This window comes from Mugil cephalus, chromosome 4, assembly GCF_022458985.1.
Source record: "Mugil cephalus isolate CIBA_MC_2020 chromosome 4, CIBA_Mcephalus_1.1, whole genome shotgun sequence".
Lineage (NCBI taxonomy): Eukaryota > Metazoa > Chordata > Actinopteri > Mugiliformes > Mugilidae > Mugil > Mugil cephalus.
The window spans coordinates 25,684,815-25,706,347 of record NC_061773.1 but is presented as its reverse complement, the minus strand read 5'-3'; the positions used below and the strand labels follow the sequence as shown (position 1 = coordinate 25,706,347).

Sequence of the window (21,533 nt, the reverse complement as noted above, 5' to 3'; positions counted from 1 at the left end):
GATGCCGCGCTACAAAACGTAAAATCACATCAGTGCTTGAGAACTACTGATCCAATGTGCTGAAGAGGGGAGCGTCTGACTACGGTACAGAAAGGTTTCTGTTATTACAGTATGTATCCTCTCTACTAAAAGGTTCCTAATCTATTTAAACAGTGAGTAGCATTTTTTATAAGACACTATGATAAAACATGTATGGTGCGACTTCAAATCTAATAAACAACCACTGTAACCAACCGCTCCAATAACCCATATTTACTGCTAACGGAAACACTGGAGCTGCTGTAACAAAAAGTCAAAGTAATTCTGATTCTGTATGACATATTACGATAATTTATAGTAAGAAACCTTATTGTCCTGGAAACTGATGAGCCAGTGCTTTGTAACTAAAGCTATTGGAGAGCAAGGATCTACTGGTTCGCTAGCTGTCTGTCCACAAGTTGGTTTATGACTATTTTCACTGGAAACACACGTTTCTGTGGTAGTGAATATGCAACATATCTTGCATAGATACAGTAACTGCTCCATCTCTTGACACCTTTTCTCCTCTGACCTTATTTACTTCACCTGTAGGCATGTCACTGGCAAACGTAGCAGACCGAGTACTGAACATCTGAACATCTTACAGGTGGTTTAGACTTAGGTTTAGACGCGCATCTCCCCAGAAATGTAACTAATCGGTCCGCTTGGTAGTAGCTTCTCCATCTCCACGTTTTTTGAATTGATTGAATGACAATAATATGATGATACATGATAATAATGATGTATATTTATGAATAGCACTAGACCAAGTTTAATATAGAACATATATACTACTCAATCCTACCATCAGTTTGGGGTCCTTGGCCTGAAAAACGTTGGAAACCCCTGTGCCAGAGAGTTTACAGTCTATAGAGCAGACCATAATCAACAGAGAAATACAGCTTCAAAAACTTCTCGGTCCTACTTTCCATTTTGAGTAAAGAGTTTAAAACACTAATTCAACCATCCCTTTCATTATTGTAAAAAATATGAAACATATAGCGATTCAAACTGATATCAAATAGATCTTAACCCTGAAACAAATCCCAAGCATTATGCGTGCTCAAGATGTCCCTGACAGACCTCCAAAATGCCAGTCGTGGCAACAAGACTTGTGGCGCTACTGTCAATCCGCTTTTTTTATATAAAATCAAAAGAACTAAAGCAGAACTGGCACAAAATGGCTGCTGCAAAAAAATGGCTGCAGATGGGAGCTGTGTGGCACAGTGTCTAAAGAAAAAGGAGATGCAAAGGCGGAGTGGATGATGGAAAGAGGGAGAGCAGCCAGTCAGTAGATCAGTCACTCCAGGCCTGGCCTCTCGGCGGGGGGTTGTGCTCGGGGCGAGATCACAGGCCTGCTGCCACCGCCGAAGCCTTCACAGGCACACAGCGACAGATAGGAAGCTGCTGGCACTGGTTGCCTCACTGATTCACCCCAGCACTGCTCAACACAGTCGTCTTCATCCATGTTTCACTGACTTAGCTTGACCTACATGTAGACCTGATCCCGTCATCTGTTTACCAAGAGTACGGCTATTTTATGGATCGCTGCTAACTTTGCACTGACCTCTGGAATTATAGAGATTTGGGGGGAATGGGTGAAGAGCAGGGTTATTATGTTATTATTAAAGTTATTCAATAGCTTTAGCAATATATACACATTCATTAACACAATGTAAGATATATTCCACAAGCACTCCCTGATGTTACGAAGCTGTTTTGGCTTAGTACGTCCAAACTACACTTTATTAAGTACACCTGTTCAATTGCTTGTTAACACAAATAACTCATCAGCCAGTCACATGGCTGCAACTCAATGCATTTATTCATGTAGAGATGATCAAGACAACTTTCTGAAGTTCAAGTTTGAACATCAAAATGGGGAAGAAAGAGGATTCAAGTGACTTTGAACGTGGTCTGGTTGTTGGTTGTTGGTCTGAGTGTTTCAGAAACTGCTGATCTACTGGGATTTTCACACACAACCATCTCTAGGGTTTAACAGAGAATGGTCCGAAAAAGAGAAAATATCCAGGGAGCGACAGTTGCTGATGTGAGAGGTCAGAGGAGAATGGGCAGACTGGCTGGAGATGATAGAAAGGCAACAGTAACTCAAATAACCATTGGTTCTAACCAAGGAATGCAGAATACCATCTCTGAACGCACAACACGTCCAACCTTGAAGAAGATGGGCTACAGCAGCAGAAGACCACACCGGGGGCCACTCCTGTCAGCTAAGAACAGGAAACTAAGACTACAGTTCACACAGGCTCAACAAAACTGGACAATAGAAGATTGGAAAATGTTGCCTGGTCTGACGAGTCTTGATTTCAGCTGCTACATTCAGATGTCAGGCTCAGAATTTGGCGTAAACATCATGAAAGCCTGGATCCATCCTGCCTTGTATCAACGGTTCAGGCTGGTGGTGGTGGTGTAATGGTGTGGGGGATATTTCTTTGGCACACTTTAGGCCCCTTAGTACAAACTGAGCATGGTTTAAATGCCACAGCCTACCTGAGTATTGTTGCTGACCATGTCCATCCCTTTATGACCACAGTGGACCATCTTCTGATGGCTACTTCCAGCAGGATAATGCACCATGTCACAAAGCTCATATCATCTCAAACTGGTTTCTGGAACATGACAATGAGTTCAATGGCCTCCAATGACCTCCACAGTCACCAGATCTCAATCCAATAGATAGAGCACCTTTGAGATGTGGTGGAACAGGAGATTCTCATCATACATGTGCAGCCGACAAATCTGCAGCCACCGTGTGATGCTATCATGTCGATATGAACCAAAATCTCTGAGGAATGTTTCCAACACCTTGTTGAAAGTATGAAACGAAGGATTAAGGCAGTTCTGAAGTCAAAAGGGGGTCCAACCTTTTACTAGCAAGGTGTGTCTAATAGAGGAATCTGTTAATGTAATTACCCCTTCGATTGTTACATTCGTCGTGGCCAATAGTTGTTTACTTCCAATGATAAAGCCTATCTTGTACAACTTAGAATGAAGCCCCTAGCATCTAATTCCCTCTAAAGACACATGCACACACATACACTGCTTCCCCCTTTTCTTCTTCTTCTTCATTTCTCTTCCCTTTCCTCCCCATCGCTCCACCCATTCCGCTATGACCGCTGAATGTCAGTCAGCTTCTATTAGTATCAGCCCATCATTATTCATCAATTAAGACTGGCAACTGCCTAGTCCCAAAGAGGCAACATCTGCAGCCTTTCGGCTCCTTTTTTTTTTTTTTCAGCGCTACCGTCCTCTGAGAGAGTTTGTCTGAACAGAACACTGGGCTTATGTCAAGGTGGTAAAAACTGTGCCAATAATAGCGAGAGGGAAAGGTCTCTTGAGTTTACAATAAACTGTCCATTGCGCTGCCAGTCAAAACAATACTATAAAAGTATAGTTTAGTATTATTATCAGGCACCAAAAGTATTGGAATGTAACTTAACAAAAGGTAGATGTTCAAAACATATCAACTATCTTAACCTCCTGAGACCCAAGCATTTCTTTAGAATGCTTCTGAATTTAAGATAAGATGAGATCTTTAGGTATTTGGGATCAGTAGGACCTAAGAAATAAAAGAAATAAGCATCATCTTTGAAATGGAAGTCATTTTTAAAAAAAACTTTATGTGGACACAGGAGTTATTTCACTGTATATTACAATTTAAGTCCCCAATGTGAACCAAAATATAAAACTGTTCATTTTAATGCAAAAGCAAAATTGGAAACGATGAAATCCCAACGTCCTCAAACGAGTACTTGTGAGTTTGTTAAATTTGCGTGTCGTGTAAAACTAGAAAATTTAATAAGCGTAAATAAACAAGCGTATTGACCCTTTGCTACCAGTGCATTGCAGACAAAAGTGTCTCCTTATGAGGACGACAAGTCTAAATGAAGCAGAATAAGCTGCAACAAACCTAAAATTTAATGTCCCGGTATGAGGACGTCAGGTCTCAGGAGGTTAAATCTGGCAGCTGATTTGTATTTTCTTGTAGTATGTATTTGATGTAGGCCACATTTTAAGATTAATACTTTGTTTTTGAAATTAATATATGTTTGTCAGGGTTTCTCAGGGTTTTGCCAACCATGACAGCTGACACTGTAATTCTTGGGGAAACGTGTGTGACAGTCAAATAAAACCTGTCTGTCTGTTACTTCAAGACGGAAAATGTGAATTGTCAGTGAGTGAAAGTGTCTTAATTTCCCAGAATCACTTTCCTTTCTGTCATTGAGCTACACCGTAATCAGCGAGAATGTGTTCATCAGGAAAGAGAGTCAATGTCAACACAGTTTAGACTAGAATAAAATTTCTTTCAAGCACTTAGACGAGTGCTTGTATTCTCAGAACATGTTGCTGTGTGCCGGGAGCATTATTAGCCGCTCTCTTTATTAGGATTCACATTAACTGACACCTCAATTGCTGCTGGATCGTCCCGCGGTCCACACTTTAGACTTAAATAGATCCTTAGCCCGTGGGACAGTGACGGATCTCAGACGAACTGTGGGCGTCGCTGAACTGGAGCAGAACAACTTCTAGCTGCTCTGTGCTGCATCATTTTCTGACGGACATGACATCAACATCTTGGGATTAGACACGTCTTTCTGCTGACTTTATGTACGCCGGTATTGTCCTTCTGTCTTCGCCCCGAGCAATCCAGAAAGAATCTAACTCCTATTATAATACACAGCAACGGTGACATCACACACTTCTTTGGCTACACAATCAACTTCAGCCAGCACACAAATGACATTCAGAGAAGGAGAAACCAAAGACTGGAGCCTTTAATCTACAGATAATCACTTATATAGAGGTGACAAATATTGGTTACACTTCATTTAACTCTTAAACTGATTCATTTACCAGTGTAAGTATGTTTTCAGGGAATTTAAGTAGGGAGTAGGTCTACAAGAAAAAGCATCCAACATCTGTAGTTTTGCCACCTGATGTTTCACCTGATTCAGTTAATGGAACCAGTTGATGAGATGATGGTTAAATACAAAGAGGAAAAAAGTCTGTGGCAGCATTTATCAAGCGAACCCAAACAATGTTGGTTTGAGATATTCGTGCAAGGGATATTTAGGTGTCTGACTTTTTGTACGACTTCATGGTTTACACAGGAACACAGTCTAAACAGTCACCTCCCTCTGAGACTGTCCAAATGAACTCCAGCTCTGGTTCACACTCCTAAAATTAAACAGTAATAAGACCGAAATCCTCTTAATTGGCAAAAAAAATCCACCCTGTCCAAATCCCACAGGTTCTCACTACCCCTCAGCAACTCCACAATTTCACCTTCCCCCTCCAGGTCAAGAGCCTCTGCGTTGTTCTGGATTCCACACTTTCACTACAGCCCCACATTAACCAAGTCACCAGGACCGCCTACTTCCTTCCACCTTCACACTATCAACCCTCACACCCAAATCCACCGGCAACCTCATCCATTCCCTGGTCACATCCCGCCTTGACTATTGCAACTCTGTTCTGTGTGGTCTCCCCTTCAAATCACTTCACAAACTACAACTGGTCCAGAACCTCCACCACCAGTTACATCACGAATGTTTTACAGCAACTCCACTGGCCGCCCATCCACTACCACATCACCTTCAAGATCCTTCTTTTAAAGTTCCTCCTCATCAATCCACCTTTCGGTCACCGATCATCTAACCACTCAGCACCGTGGCCCCCGGAACTCCCTTCCTCCCCACATCCGGAACATTAGCTGCCTCATCACATTCAAAACTGGTTCAATGGTCAAACGGGAGAACAACAAAAACCTTATTGAGCTCCTGTTGCATTGTTATAACTTTGTACACAAAACCTGAGAGAAAGTAGCTAATTAATTGCCTGTAATATATTTTAAAAGTTAACATATGACCTATTTGACAAATAGGAATTTGTTTTATTTTATACCCTAAATGGGCAACGTATCCTGGGAGATACAAACTCTAAAATGGAAAATAAAAATTGTATTTTGGAAAGAAAAAGATAAAAAAAATCATGCAATTGTGTTATTATAACCTGTAAACATTAGAAAATAGCAATTTATTTCTTCCAGTGCTAGTCCACCTGCTCCTTCAACTTGTTATCTGTTAAAAACGAGGCTAAAATCACGCTATAGAGCAATGTAGAGCAGAAGGTCTCGCTATGGAAAAAGCCTGATACCTGCTTTGTGTTTGTGTGTCTGTTGCAGCAATGGTACACCAGCACTATGAACCTTATAGGAACGTGGCTGACTGACCGTATGGACCTGCAGCTCCACGTTTATCAGCTGAAGATTCTCATCAGGGTTGTCAAAGTGAGTATGACCACTTTTTCTCCTACGTTTCTCCAAATGGAAGCCAGGTGATTCCCTCGACTTTTACTTCCTGAATAATCACACCGTAAATAACAGAGCGACTCTGGGTGCATGCAAGATTTTCACCATTTGATATCTGCTCTTCTTAAAAGTACATTTGTACACTGGTGTTTTGCCACCAGTGGCCATCAGCCCACAAAGAAAGGTGACGATGTAAAAGCGTGGTGATGGCACAGCGGGCATCGTGACAGATCACTACCATTCACTGTGACCCACATTCTGCTCATTTATCATTCCATATCCTCCATGAATATAGCTGCCAAGTATCTCCCATATGTGCAGTATGCAGCCTGTAGTATGTGTGTCTTTAAGACAATATGTTAATCTAGAGCACAGGTGTCAAACATACGGACCGAGGGCTAAAAGCAGCCCACCAGACGGTCTAATCTGGGCCGCACGATGAATTTGCAAAGTGCAAAAATTGCATTGAACACATTATTAAAAAAAATAAATAAATAAAGGTTTGGGGGTCCTTGGCCTGAACAACATTGACATTATACAACATAATGAGTTGTGTCACCAAATTGGACATCAGAAGTGTTTGTGCCTGATCCAAAAAGAAAAGCAGATGTGCAAAAGAAGTGGGAGATGTGTCATCATTTAAATGAAGGAATTCTCACAGTGCAGAGAGCGGTTGTACCAGCTGTGGTGTCGCAATATTTTCATGCCTCCAGGTTTTGGGTTAATTCTCAACTCGGGAACGTGCAACTTAGAGACGTTCTCAGGCGACTCCTCCATCGTTTGATTTGTTAGAAGATGGACAGAGTCGCTAAGCTACAGCCAGTATATATGTCAGCTCTCAGACCCTAATGTCTTTCCTTACACATTTTTCATTGTTGTGTTTGTGACAGAAAAAGTACCGTGACTTCCGCCTCCAAGGCGTGCTGGACTCCACGTTAAACAGTAAAATGTACGACACCGTGAGAAACCGGCTGACCTTGGAAGAAGCCACGGCCTCGGTGAGGGAGGGAGGGATGCAAGGCATCTCCATGAAGGACAGCGATGAAGAGGACAACGACAACTAGATCAAAGGGCCTGAAAACTACCGGAGCGGCTAAGCTTTTCACAAGGAGAGGTACACTGCCTGAAAACCCACACAGCCTTTCCACGGGGTCAACATAGCTCGGCCCAACATCCAACGAACCCCCTCCATTGTTTGCTTTTAGTTTTTCATTCTGTAATAATTCCACGTACGAAAACGTCATATTCACAGCGACGATGCTTTATTTTGCCAGAGTTATGAGTAAATATCTTTCCAGAATATGAAAAAGTCACAAGACATGACAGTATTTGAGATTAACGTGGCAAAAACGGTCTTTATGCCAAGCAGCCTTATAGATAAGAGAAAAAAAAAACACATGTGGATGCAGCTCTGTGGAGTCTTTGTAGCGGCTCATGTTATTTTAGGCTGTTTAGATGGGCCCCAAACCCCGTTCATGCCCATGTTAGGCCACTATACTGTGATCCCAAGTGAAATTGATGCAGATATCTGTCTCTATTGAAGCCCAACGACAAAACGCATGATCAGTGTTTCTCCTCTTCAAGAAACCGCGGTTACTTGTTGGTTTAACACGAGACATTCCCAAAAGTAAAATGAGCTTAAACACTTTTTATTTCTGAATGGGAACCAGCAATATGGATGACTAACCTGCTCCCACGTTTTACGACCAAGGGTACTGTATGTCTTGACAAAAAAAAAAAAAAAAGTTGCTTTTGTGCGTTCCAGTGCTGTAAAGAATGTGAAAATGGTCACGTATTAGTTTCTCTGTTGTGGTATTTTAAATCATGCGAGGTTAATCTCGACAGCAAAAGAAACCGAGTGAATCGGCGACAGTTAAGTTGATGGTCGCAAAAGTGGAATTATCTTTAGTAACAGAATGACAAAAGTTCACCTGCAGTTCAGATTTTGTCAGTTTTATTTCGTGGACCAAATAACTCCTGCCTACTTAGCCTAACACAAACTTTGTGAGTCAAAGTGTTTGCATGAGTGGAACAAAAAACACCTAATTTCACCCACCCAGCGAAATGCGGCAGTCCGTTAGTTGTCGTCACTGCTTACTAGTTCCCAGCTAAACCAGGGGATGAGGTCTATATAATATGGTAAATGGTAAAGGGTCTTTTATTTATGTAGCGCCTTTCTACCTATTGGTACTCAAAGCAGTCACAAACACACCTACCCATTCATGCACCACTGCCACGCACTTGGAGCAGCTGGAGGTTCGGTTTCCTGCTCAAGGACACTTTGGCGTAAGGGATCAAAAACAGTCTTTATGCCAAGCAGCCTTTGTCTTTGTATCAGGTCTTTGTAGCAGCTTGATAAAAAATATTTCTCCACTCACTTTATTTTAAGCTGTTAAATCTGGGCGGACGACCCGTGCCCATGTTAGGCCACTATACTGTGATCCCAAGTGAAATTGATGCAGATATCTGTCTCTATTGAAGCCTAACGACAAACGCATGATCAATGTTTCACTACGTAGCTCTACCCCAGCAAGCTACAGCAACATCTTAAACGAAGTGATGGAACAGGTTAAAACCTCCACTGATACGTTCAGACCAAAGGTTTGAAATGCACAAAGAGTTTATCTATTACAGAGTTTATCTATTATCAAGACAAAGGTAGAGATCGACCGATATGGATGTTTTAGGGCCGATACCGTTTAGGGCCGATATTTGGAGCTGATACTGCGTTTTCTTCCTCCATTTACATGACAAAAATTATACAATGGTAACATGTTACAAGTCTCAATTTAACCAAAAACATGAACATTTATTGAACTGAAAGAATATTTTAAGGTCTTATACACACAAAAAATAAAAAATAAGCTCATTGGCAGAATTTATCTTTAGGAATTAGGCTTTAACATCAACACATATTCCTACCAAAAGCTTAACAACAACACAACAGCTCCAGTCTAAACTGTGGACAGTGGTTCATATACAACCTGCATGACCACACGACCAAAAGATAAACATGATAAAGAGCATGAACTCTGCCAGTGGGGGAGGGGCCATGTATGGGCTGCATGGGTCCGCAGCGTCTCCAGCAGTTTAGGGCTGCCTGTGGATGCGCCTGTCTGTAAATTCTGCCAAGGAAAAAAAATATATGTGTATCATCGAACGCACCCGTGTATCGGCCGATACCGGTAAAAAAAACACAAATATCGGTCCGATATATCAGTTGATATCCCTTTCTGTGCAGCAGATACAGGAGAGAGAGAGTGACGTTTAATAAAACAGTATAACGGACCCCGAGGACTCCGGGGACCCCAGTTTGAGCACAAAGTGGACAAAAAAAACAACTAAAATTCATGTGTGGATAAAGCGTACACTGATTTATGCTGAACAGACCTAGAATCCAAAGTAATAATTATAGGAACACAGAGAGTAGGAACGTAAACTAATGAGGATGTGACTCACTCAGCGTTCTTAAAGCTTCTGGTACGGAGCTGGTTTTAAATGACAGATTTATCAGATTTAATATGCCAATTAAGACCGGAACATTCCTGAGCAACCTGGACGGAGGACGGAGCCTTTAAAGAAGCGATTGTGTGGAAGACGTTACTACTGACAGCTAAAGGAATAGACGGCTCGACTCCTAAACAGCCTCGATGAAGCTCTGAAACTAAATCCGGGCTCGATTTCCTCCGTTAATGATGAATAAGCTTTTTTTTTTCTTTTTTTTTTTTTTGAATGTTATTAAAACATTCTTTCCAGCTTCCGTGATGCCTGTAATATAAATGCCACATGTCAGAAGAATATTAACTGAGAGTGTGATTAAAACAGTGAAAGTTCACATTTTGAAAATACCCAGTTTAGTCCGATGAGTTAAAAAGCAGTAGTTATTACTGTCATGTCAACGGTTGATGTTCACGCCAAGTGGAAACTGAGGGAGGGGCAGTGCTACGTGCTACATGCTACATGCTACATGCTATTATGGATTTGAACTCATCCTGTTTAAATCCAGTGTTTTTTTTTTTGTTTGTTTGTTTGTTTGTTTGTTTTTTGAGCTCGAAGCCTGCTGAATAAAAGTGGTCAGAAAAAACAATAAGGAGAACTGTCTTCTGGAGAGTAGCCACAAAAAATGATTCAAGGTGTTCAGCAGGTTGATGGATTGACTTTTAATCAACTCTCAATAAGACAAGATTAAGCTGTAATCAGCCTTAAACTTGCACAAGGAGCTAATGAAACATTTTGCCTGATTTCTTCATAAACCTGATGCCTCTTTCTTTCTTTCTTTCTTTCTTTCTTTCTCTCAGTTAATAGATAAGTTAGAAAGGCAATACACATGTAGTTTAGTTTCTAACACTGTTTTCCACACATTCATTTAATGTTTAGTAGAAGTCAAATATCATTTAAATGCTTTATTTTCCATCTATTATAGACACACATTCACACACTGTGTTTTATTCCAGGATGTATGAAGGAATCAATCCATGTTATTGTTATTTTTCTTTTTGTTTTTTTAATGGATTATTGGGAAGTGAAACCTGCCAGTACTTTCCCTCTGTCGGCTGTTTTCTATACTGTACTCCTAGAACTGTGTGTCATCCCGTGTGCAAGTAATGCATGTCCCCGATATTCACTCCCCGAAGTGTTTTTGCTCCATGTGTGAAATTAGTGGTGGGTCCACCATGCTAAAGAATATTTAAATAAAGGTGAATAGCAAATGTGAAAAGAGCACGTCCACTCATTGAGCGCTGATGTCGCCTGTTGTCTGAGGAGCCTGGTGAAACTTGCAAGCAGACTGCAAAAATACATATTTGTTAATCCACGACAATGACCTCTCCCCCCCCCCCCCCCCCAGCATTTTCTTGAGACAGGGAGTCTGAAATTAATGCCGTGGATTAAAGCATCAGTCATCTTGGGAGCTTATTTTACCGTCCAGAAGGAGATTGAAACAATTCTGCGGTGACAAAAAAATAGAATCTGTTCATAAAGATGGAAGCTAAGACTGAAGTCACTAGGATTAGATTTAATACAGTCTCAAATTAAAAGAGGACAGGGCATCTTAATTATTTTATGGGAGAGGGTGAACAAATCCTTCTTAGAGGGAAAAAAGGACAGATTTTGGATGAGAGTGGAGGAAGAGGGGGAATGAAAGCACTGAAAGTCAGTATTTATTTTTTTACCCCTGGTTGATGTTCATACTCGCTACAGAAAAGGCTCATTCATGTTGTTTGCTTTGCCTGGATTTTAATTGTTCCAGATTATATAGTGAGTTTGAATGGTTGAGACAGACTGGAGACCTGTCCAGGATGGACCCCGCCTCTAGTCCGGGGACAACTGGGACAGGCTGCAGCCCCCGTCCCCCCACGTAATGTCCAGAAGACAAATGGTTACAGAAAATTAATAAAGATGCGTCATGACTGTATTAAACATGTCGTAATGGTAAGTTGCTTGGAATGACATGTTCTTATCCCGTGGGTTTTAACTTGTACATCACGGGTCTTCAACGTTTTTCAAGCCAAACTGATAGAGAGGTTAAGTAGGTATGTGTTCTATATTGAACTAGTGATAATTCTAAACATACATTATTATTATCATTTCACATTCAATATTAAACTTTCCCTTATTATATATGTAAATATATATAACAAATGTCTAATCAACCAAAGATTTTGTGACCCCTCTGCAGTACCCCCACAGACCCACAGGGGGTACGTGACTCCCCTAGGAGACTGGGCGGTTGCAAAACCTTTGGTTGATTAGACATTTTTCATATATTTTTTTTTAAATTTACCCCCACAAATTTAAATTTCTTTAAATGCACATTAACACGAATCCAACATATTTTAGTAAAGAGATAAATTGAGCCATTTACCGCCACCCTACATCACTTTGACGCTGTAACCATGGCAACAACGCAGACCAGCAAGAGCTGTGATTGGTTCGCTTGTTTGTAGCGTGGTTCCTCTTTTATTATATTCCGGCTGCTTCTCCATTTCTTTCTCAATTTTTGAATTGATTATTCTGGATGAATGAAGCTGGAAAAGGTTAACGGAGGAGATGCAAACATTCGTACAAATTTCAGCAAAAGTTTCAGTCGCTGCTGTTGTGAAAGTGAAGCAAAGAAAAAAAAAGACAGCGCCCACTAGTGTTTGGGTGGTGTTGTTACAGAGTGAGACAGACTGATGAGGCACAAGTATAAATGTCTGCATTACACTGTCTGTGTCCCGTAGTATCATAAAAGAGCCTTTTAGTAACAAAAGTTTATCACAAGCCAGTTTGGATTCACTGATACAAACTGTGAAATGGTTTATTCTTTTTAAATATAGTCATTTATATTTTTTAAATTAAAGCTCTTTCAGTTACATCCTCTGATTATGCAAGAAGGTACCTCACGCTTACTTGAATATATATTTGAAAGTGGACATACTTTCCCTTTCTTTCTTTGTTTCTTATTTAGTTAATGTCCTGCCCCGTCTCATACACAGTTATTCACCCTCCGAAATTAAGGCGTTCAGGAATATTGGAGGATGTGAAGCGAAGCAGAAATGAGAACGGAAAACTTCCCGTCTCTACAGAGGCTGTTCATATCCTTCATATCCTATACGTGGAAGAGTAATCAACTGCGAACGCACGAGCGTTCTGCCTATTTTAACATCCAATCTGTGTGGGTGACTGACACGGAGTATCATTCATTTAATTTCCCCATGAATATCTAGACACAACTGGGCAGTCCTGTGCGAGAGATGACACCAGGAAGGATTAATGGGCCTGGAGATTTATGCCGGCACGATCCGAGCTGCTTTGGCTTTTAAGCTTCAATCAAGTGGGGAAATGGAAAATGATAACTGTATCAAAATAAAAAGAATCTCCAACTGACCATCACAGTGAGAACTGGCCCCGAGTCTTAGTGCCGACAGGCTGCCGTGCTGTGGGGAGTCCTGCCGTAATATAGATGTGAGAACAAGCCGTTGCAACACATTGAGTCCATCAAGCCATCTCTGATCTGATACGTGTCGATAATGACAACAGGAAAATGAAAAGATGAAGAGAGAAATCAGCCCATGTGTAGACATTCAAGCTGCCAAATAAATTGGTCTACGATTTGTTGTGAGGAGGCATTTCATTTACAGTGCTCTTCACGGCGTCCTTTAAGGTAAACAGCATCAGCGCGGCGAAGGCCTGCAGCCCGGAGGACGTGGGTATTTTTGCGTGGCGCCGTTGCGTGAGAGAAGTGTCAAAAATTGCCTGTCATTTGAGGGAGGGCAGGTAGATGTCAGGTCCTTTCAATAAAAGCTGCCTCTAAAGCTTCTTATGTTTCCCTCTGCAGTCGCTAAAACCTTTTTATCGTGGCTTTGAGAGCGGACAACAAGCCTGCTGATTAATTTCAGATCTTTTCCATGAAAAAAAAAAAAAAAAGTAGCTTACAATTTAAAGCAATCTCACAGAATGTTCGGTCAAGATTGTGTCATACTTCAGGGATGAATATTACACGGTGCCGCTGGCTTTGTTTCACGGTCATTTACGATGAAAGCCGATACGGGATCAGACGTATCTCAGTCTTAAACTAGGAATGATGAGGCCGGTGTTATTATTAGATGCAAGTCATGAGTTAATCCCCACCCCCACGGTCACATTTGAAACAACTGTATTTTTTTTTCCCCATATGAAAGGCTTTCTATGTCTGAAACAGACGTGTTATATATATATATGTAAATGCCAAAATTATGTTTTTCCTACAATATTTCAACATAGAAATAACAATCATCATTATAGAAATTATTGACTATTTACTAAAATGTTGGATGTGTATTTAAAGAATTTTTAATTTGTGATGGGAAATTAAAAAACAGATATAACAAATGTCAAATGACCCCCCTGCAGTATCTCCACGGACCCTCTAAGGGCCGTGGACCCTCTGTTGAACCCCTACGTTAATGTCAGGCCGTTTCCACCTAGGCCTTCAATGACCTCCGACCTCATTCAGAGCACGTCTTATACGATGGTTATGACGCCACTGCTGCAACAACCATCAACATTAAACAGACACAGGATAAAACGGGACGTTGCACCGTAGACAGTGTCTCATAGAGGGAGATGAATGTCTTCACTAAAGCAAGAAACTCACTTAGAGCAGCTCAATAAGTCAAATCCAGCAGGAGCATTGACGTCGAACTAATGAATGACAAAAATACACATAGAAGATGTAAATATAATTAACTGTACTCACCAGAAACAATAGAGTTCTCCTCATAGTTGCTGAGCTGAACGTAGCGGACACACCATTTCCCTGGCTGGGTCAAGCTAGCTAGCTCCAGCCTTCTCACACAGTGTCCATCTTTTCCTTCGAAGTCCACTGTGAAAAAATGTCTTTGTGTGAAGATCTGCAACCAAATCAGCAGCCTCTCCTCCTCCTGCCATCGTTCAACAAAACGTTAACGGGGACGATTTGCTTGTGCAGCTTGCAACAGATGAACATGGGCCGCTAGCTTGGCTAAAACTAGCTAGCTTGGCTAAAACTAGCTAGCTTGGCTAAATCTGAGCGGCTCTCTGACCTGGAGGCCGCAGAAAAGGCCTGAGAATATGAACTTTAAATGTGGCTGGTTAAAGGAACAGAATCATCACTGGGATGTGAAAAAGAGCCGGGGGAACACGCAGAGAAACACAACGCGAATTAGATGTAAGTTAATGAGTTTGACAAAAAAAGAGGTCAGTGAAAAAGAGGACGTCTGGTCACTTTAGTCTTTATGATTTGCAGTTTTAATTGTGAAGGTCCAGGCAGATTTCTTTGACTCGTGACGACTGAGATATGATGCAAAGTTACACTGAAAGAAGCAGCTGAGACAGACAAGACGTAACATGAAAAAAAATGGGCTATTGGGAATAATTTAATAAGATTAAAGGGAAAATATTAAGATGTCAGTCAGTGATTTTGATAAAGTTTAAACCAGCTGAGAAGGTTTAAATTCATCTTAGAGAAGAGTTAAATTCATCTTAAACAATACAACTCATGTCCTGAATCTTCTTCTACAATAAAACAATAAAGCTGGTTGTGCCACATCATATTAAAGTCTCTGAATGTTCTCAGTCTTTCAGGTCATTTTAATCCAAAAGAGGTTTCAGTCTCTTAGAACTGAAGAAGCTTCTCGGATGAACATGTGCTCTACACATCCACATTTAAGGGTCCAGAGACAAACATGCATCATCTGCATATTCTCTGCGATATAGTGAGTTTAAACCGTCTGACCACTGGCCTTTGGTTTGTCTTTTATTACTGTACCCGGACGTCCTGAGTGAGATTTACCTACACCTGACTTACTACAGACCCAAAGGCTTCACCTGTAGAATCGTATAATATGAAGGAGAAAAAAAAGAATGAATCATATGCAGCTGCCTCCATTTTCCACTGATGCAGAAATAATTTGAAAAAAAGAAAATGGGTCACAAACATTCAGCAGTGGGCGTTCAGCACGGTGAAACAGCCCATTTCTATTTTTTTATTTATCGTACAACAGTTACGTCAAGATGTCTCTGTTTGTTCACATGTAAGAATTTATATACAGCAGCTTATTTAAATAATACATACTGGAGCTGTGTTATATAAATTTACTGTTGGATCACATTCACAACTGATGTGGAAATCAGCAAAATCAGTGTGAATATTTAAGTCCATATCCATTTAAGATGCAAGAGGAAACATAAGGGACATGGACTGTGGTTCGGTTTTAAATGGACTTTCTGCTGCAGATTAGAAGAACCACATGTGCTTAATTCTGCAGAAGTGGGTGCACAAGGACGGTGCACAAAAAATCTGCAAAAGCACCATAAAGTTCAGAGGGAGGAAAAAAAACATGAACGGATTTATTTATTTCAGACATTAAAGAAATATAGTTCAAATCAGAAGGAAAACAACCAATAATTAGTGTCCAATAAGGAGTACATAGAAGTATCTATTTATCTATGCTACCAGTCAAACGTTTGGACTCACCTTGAATTAAATGATGAGGTGGTAACGTCCCAATGAATCCATCTGTAAGAGCAGAAACAACCTTGAATATGCACAAACTCTTTTTCCCATTCCCCACCTGACATCATTTCTACAAACCTCTTCCCAGACTTGATCTAATGAGTTCTGCAAATGAAAAGAATCAAAATTAGAAAAACTTTATTTATCCCATGATGGAGAAATTGCAGTTTGCAACAGAATACAAGGCAGAAAACTAAAAAGAATGAAGAGTGGACTGTGTAAAAGATAAATTATAAGATTAAAAAAAATTGCAATGACTTGCAACATAAAGTATTGCATTACACAGATAATGATTGTCAGATATTGCAGGGGGTTGTACACAGTGCAGAGTACTTGGTGAATGGTGAGTGTTGAGCCTTGAGGAGTAAAATATCGCTCATATTACGAGGCACAAGCTTAGGAGCATAAAGATAAAGATAAGACATCAACCAAGTGGTGATATTATTCAATTATAGCAATTTTCAGGGATAAAATTAATCCAATGAGTTATGAGTACAGGTATTAGTATTTACTATCCAATACCTTATACGACATATATGATACTTTCATCCTCCCTGGTGTATTATTACAAGCTGTTTTCAGATGTCTCTTATGGTAAAGAAAGTACACAGGACAGTACACGGGATAATACACAGGACATTACACAGGACAGTACACAACAAAACTGCCCGCCGTAAATTTTTCAGTGTTACTTAAAGGCAACAATGTTCCGAGTTAGCTTAACACTTGATTTATAACACCTCGAGCGTCACCTTCTTCCTTCCACACGGTTTCTGTGTCTGAGCGTTAAATTGACCACGCCTTCCTTCCTTTCCGCCGACGAAGCGCCCGTTTCCCGCCTTTTTTTTTTTTTTTCTTGCTGCTGTGGTTAGTTTTATTTGACCACATTTAAAGCTTTAGGTTCGTATTAGTGAATATTTGTTACTCAATATGAAGTGGATTGTGTTTGCACTGAAATCTGTAATTGTCACATCTGGTTTAAAATGTTTTTTTTTTCTTTTTTTTAGTTGCACAACCTCTGATTGGCAGATAGCTAATAAACCACAGTCCACATGAGAATTAATACTGCAAACTTACATCAGTCAACCTTTTTCATACATATTTCCTCTGTGCGTAAAACTTAAATGCTGAATATAGGACAGACTTTCCTATGTTAGGCTGAATCCCTGATTTTAGCGATAAGTGGTAAAATTATTCAGTTGGATTCGGGCCGGACGACATCTCTCATGACTCAGTCGATGACATCTTAGTTCTCTGAATCAGCCGACACACGTCCTTGTTTCTGAGGATTCCCCTGACATGAATTGCAATATTCCTAAGACCTCATTTCACCTGCTCCAGAGCAGCATCTGTCTGCCTCGTCCGTCTGTACATGACGTCTGGTGGCTCCTTCCTGAACCTCCGCAGCATCTCCTCCATCTCCACACCTACAATTTACAATCATCATCTTTTACATATAGTTTTCTTCGCTACCTCGTATATAACCTGAGTCACTAGCTGTGTTTCCTTTACACTTTTTTCGCAATACAAAGGTGATATTTCTGAAATTTTGATAAAGTACAATTGCGCTTTGTGGCTGTAACTCACGTAATTCTCGTCAAATTCTCGTCACACTGAGGAAGAAGGATGTGAAGAAAAAAGTCACATGACTTCCCCCGTCTGAAAAAACACGTCATGAGAGCGTAAAAGTGTTGTAGTGATATTTGAGAGTTTTTTTTTCTAAATGTAGTTGTTTACCATTTGAGTTTTGCGCATTTCTAGAGGGAATGGAAACACAGAACTCCACTGTTGACAGTGTTTTAATACCAATTAAAATAAAATACTAATTCCCATTAGTGATGTGCGAACCGATACTGGAACATCGATACTTCTGATACCAGGTCTTCATGCTCTAAAACTGATTCTCAAATCAAAATATCGATACTTTCGATACTTCAGTCATTGAAGGTAATGTAGGAACACAATGGAAAGTAACTAAACTACTGAGTTGTATCATCACAACAAACCTTGTGAAACACCTCAGGATAAGAGGCATTTATGACGAAACAGCATTTTCACATATGTTGTACGATTGTGTCTCTGTTTGGTTTTTCTGTTGTTGTATTAGCTCAGCTATAAAATAAAGTAAACGAGGCCATTACCTCAGTATTTAAAATAAATAAATACATTCCTCTGATGTCTTTTATTCTTTAAGAAGCTGTAATTTAAAATACTCTACTTTTTTCTAGGTTTACTAGTATTTAGTATCTGTATGGGTTCAGTATCGCCGATACCAGCCTGAATTTTACTCAGTATCAGATCAGAAAGGAAATCCCTGGTATCGAACATCACAGATTCCCACCTGTGATCTCTTTTGTATCTACATTAGTTATATGATCGGATCCGGAGTCAAACTGTATCAGTGTTAGGATTCTGACATTGTGTTATATAGTGAGAACACCTGGTCTGATTTATGACTGTATTTAACATCCGGTGCAGACTCGTTTCTAATTCAAGAGCCGTCATGAAACTCTTAACTTTAAGTGCACTAATCCAGAATTAACAAACTTTTCTTACAGCCTCTGATGTCTCGTCCCCTGTGTCTCCTTGTGAAGCTGTTGCTGAGGTTTGTGGATGGTTTGTGTTACTGGAGGGTGGAGGGAATAAATGAATGAAGTGAGGAGCAGGTCGCTCAAGTGGTTGCTTCATTAAACCAGCGTGTTGAAGGATTTTATTTTTTTTCATCTTTGCATCTGTGCATCATGTACATGTAGGATCAGATTAAGAAAAAAAGCAAAACAGAACCTCACAAATGTAGCAAAACAACAGTAAAGCGTGTGCATGTTGGTAGTGGCAGAGGTGAGGAGGTGTGACAGGCCACATGGCAGCTGGGTGGAGGGAGGTGGAGGGGGGGTTGTTGTTCATGGGGGCCAGGTGAAGACATGACAGACTGGAAAAGAAAAGAAAAAGAAAAAAAAAAACACACTCTCCACAGCGCGTCGGGACGGAAACTCATGCTGACAAAAAGACTCACGCAGGAATCCAGTCAAACAGTCAGTTCTGCTGCTCCCAGCACAAACACGGCAAATTGACTTGACACTCTTGAGTTTTTCCTGTTTGTTGGCACCACACGAACTTTCAGAGGAGAAGGAGGAAGAGGAAGCACTGGACACGGTGTCAGCAGAAAACCAGGTTTGGTCAACACAACAATATTAAGTTTAATAGTAAAAAAAAAAACTATGAGAATCAGTCCAGTGGTGGGTTTAAATGGTCTGCACTCAGTTTAAAGTGGTGCATGAAGCTCATTACCTACAGATACATTCACCAAAATCTTTCCACAACCAGAGGGTATGAACCTGACGTCACAGCAAGTGGACGTCTCCGTGGTTACGGCCACTGAGTGGAAAAAAGTGACAGTCGATCATGGAGATTAGCAGCATTAGTTTCAATCATAGACTTTAATAGCATCTAAATTGTAGAATTAATTTAAAAAATGATGAAGAGCTTTTGTGTGATTGACTGAACCAACAGATCTGAAAAGCAGTCAGAGATATTTTTACAGATATCTGCCAAAGAAAAGAGAAGTAAATGGATAAATAACAATAAAACAATAAAGTGAATATTTGTGATGACTCCTCGTCGTCCTTTCAACGCTACAGTATTGTATGGCTAACGCCTCTTCAAAGTAAAGCTCTTAGCGTTAGCATCTTTTATTTAGCTACATTTAGCATAACTGAAATTACGTACAATTAACTTACACTAACTGAAACTGAGGCTAATCCACTTTTCCAAATCCATACTAGTTCATACGGATCATTGTCCTTAGTTTGATCCAATAATCCATATTTTTCATTGTCTCTCTGTATTTACTGATACATTTCACTGTGTTTTTGTCACGTTGTTCCACATGTTTTGGCCTGATTCTCTTGCAGGTTCACACTATGTGGCTCTGAAAAGAAATTTTAAAATGCATGGAAGCTGTTCTTCCTGTTATTCTTTGACAAACCAACCACACAGTTACAGGAATAACTATAACTACTATAACTAATCTATCTATCTATCTATCTATCTATCTATCTATCTATCTATCTATCTATCTATCTATCTATCTATCTATCTATCTGGACCCAATTATAAATGATTTTTAATGTCCTACTCAAAACGATTCTTCAGTAACAAAGAATAAAATTTATAAAAACTAAGCTTCTTTGATCAGGAAGTAGTTTTTGAGAAAGCAAAAAAAAAATGTCCACATATATGAATTATTTCACTGTATAATACATCAATGTGTAACAAATTCTAAAAGTATTTATTTCTATTCCTGAACATGGCTGTGCAAAAACAGACAACAATGGCAAACAATGAAATCCCAGCGTCCTCAAACGAGTACCTGCTGATTAGGGACGTTGTAGTTTGTTTCTGTTTGTTTGTTTGTTTGTTTGAATTTGTTAAATTTGTGCATCAGAAAAACAAAAATGCATAACTAAACACGTTCCAATCATATTTCATGAGGTTAATAACACTGAACATCCAAAGACATTTTTACAACCTGTCGTCTGTAGAAATTGTCTGTGTTTAAATCACGCAACGTGCAACTACTTTAAGCAGTAAAAATGAAACTTCTAATTTAAGTAAAACTGAGTAAAATGAATGAAAACAAATTAATACGCTGAATCATTACGTAAATCACAAACGACAAAAGAAAAAGTTTCCCAACAGCCTTAAAATCCTGAAATTAAAATAAGTACTTTATATTATCTAATGTGTTAGAAAGCAGATACAATACTAACATATTAATATATTACATTCCTGCTGCCTGTGATGCATTTTAATTTAACACTAGACTAATCACTTAATAATTTACATGTCATGACTGACCTCTCTGTCTGTGTCCTTATGGCTGTATACATATATATGTATATATGTATATATATATATATATATATATATATCCTGTCTTATTGAATCACATTTGAATCAGACTTCAGAATTAGAATCACATACAAGAAATTTGACTCAATTTTGCTCAATGGTACCAGACAAAGGACTTAAATAAGCGTAAAAATAAAATCATAGAAAATAACAAATCTGTACAACATAAATTAGATTCCAGAATAAAAGAATTTAGAAGTTAATAACAAGCCACTTAAACCAGACCTGTCTGACATAACATGTAGATGGAGTTAAAGA

At 39.7% G+C, this 21,533-nt stretch overlaps 1 protein-coding gene across 15 annotated transcripts in view; it reads left to right on the top strand.

Annotated features, from left to right (window-relative positions):
- The window catches only part of LOC125006854 (calcium-dependent secretion activator 1), a 140,194-nt gene extending 129,128 nt beyond the window's left edge, over nt 1-11,066 (top strand). For all 15 annotated transcript variants that reach the window (XM_047583309.1, XM_047583307.1, XM_047583308.1 and 12 more), the window contains 2 exons: nt 6,224-6,328; nt 7,240-11,066. In XM_047583309.1, coding sequence (XP_047439265.1) covers nt 6,224-6,328; nt 7,240-7,413 — 279 coding nt within the window. In that variant the 3' untranslated portion in view covers nt 7,414-11,066. The remainder of the gene's footprint in view (nt 1-6,223; nt 6,329-7,239) is intronic.
- Nucleotides 11,067-21,533: the final 10,467 nt, after the last annotated feature.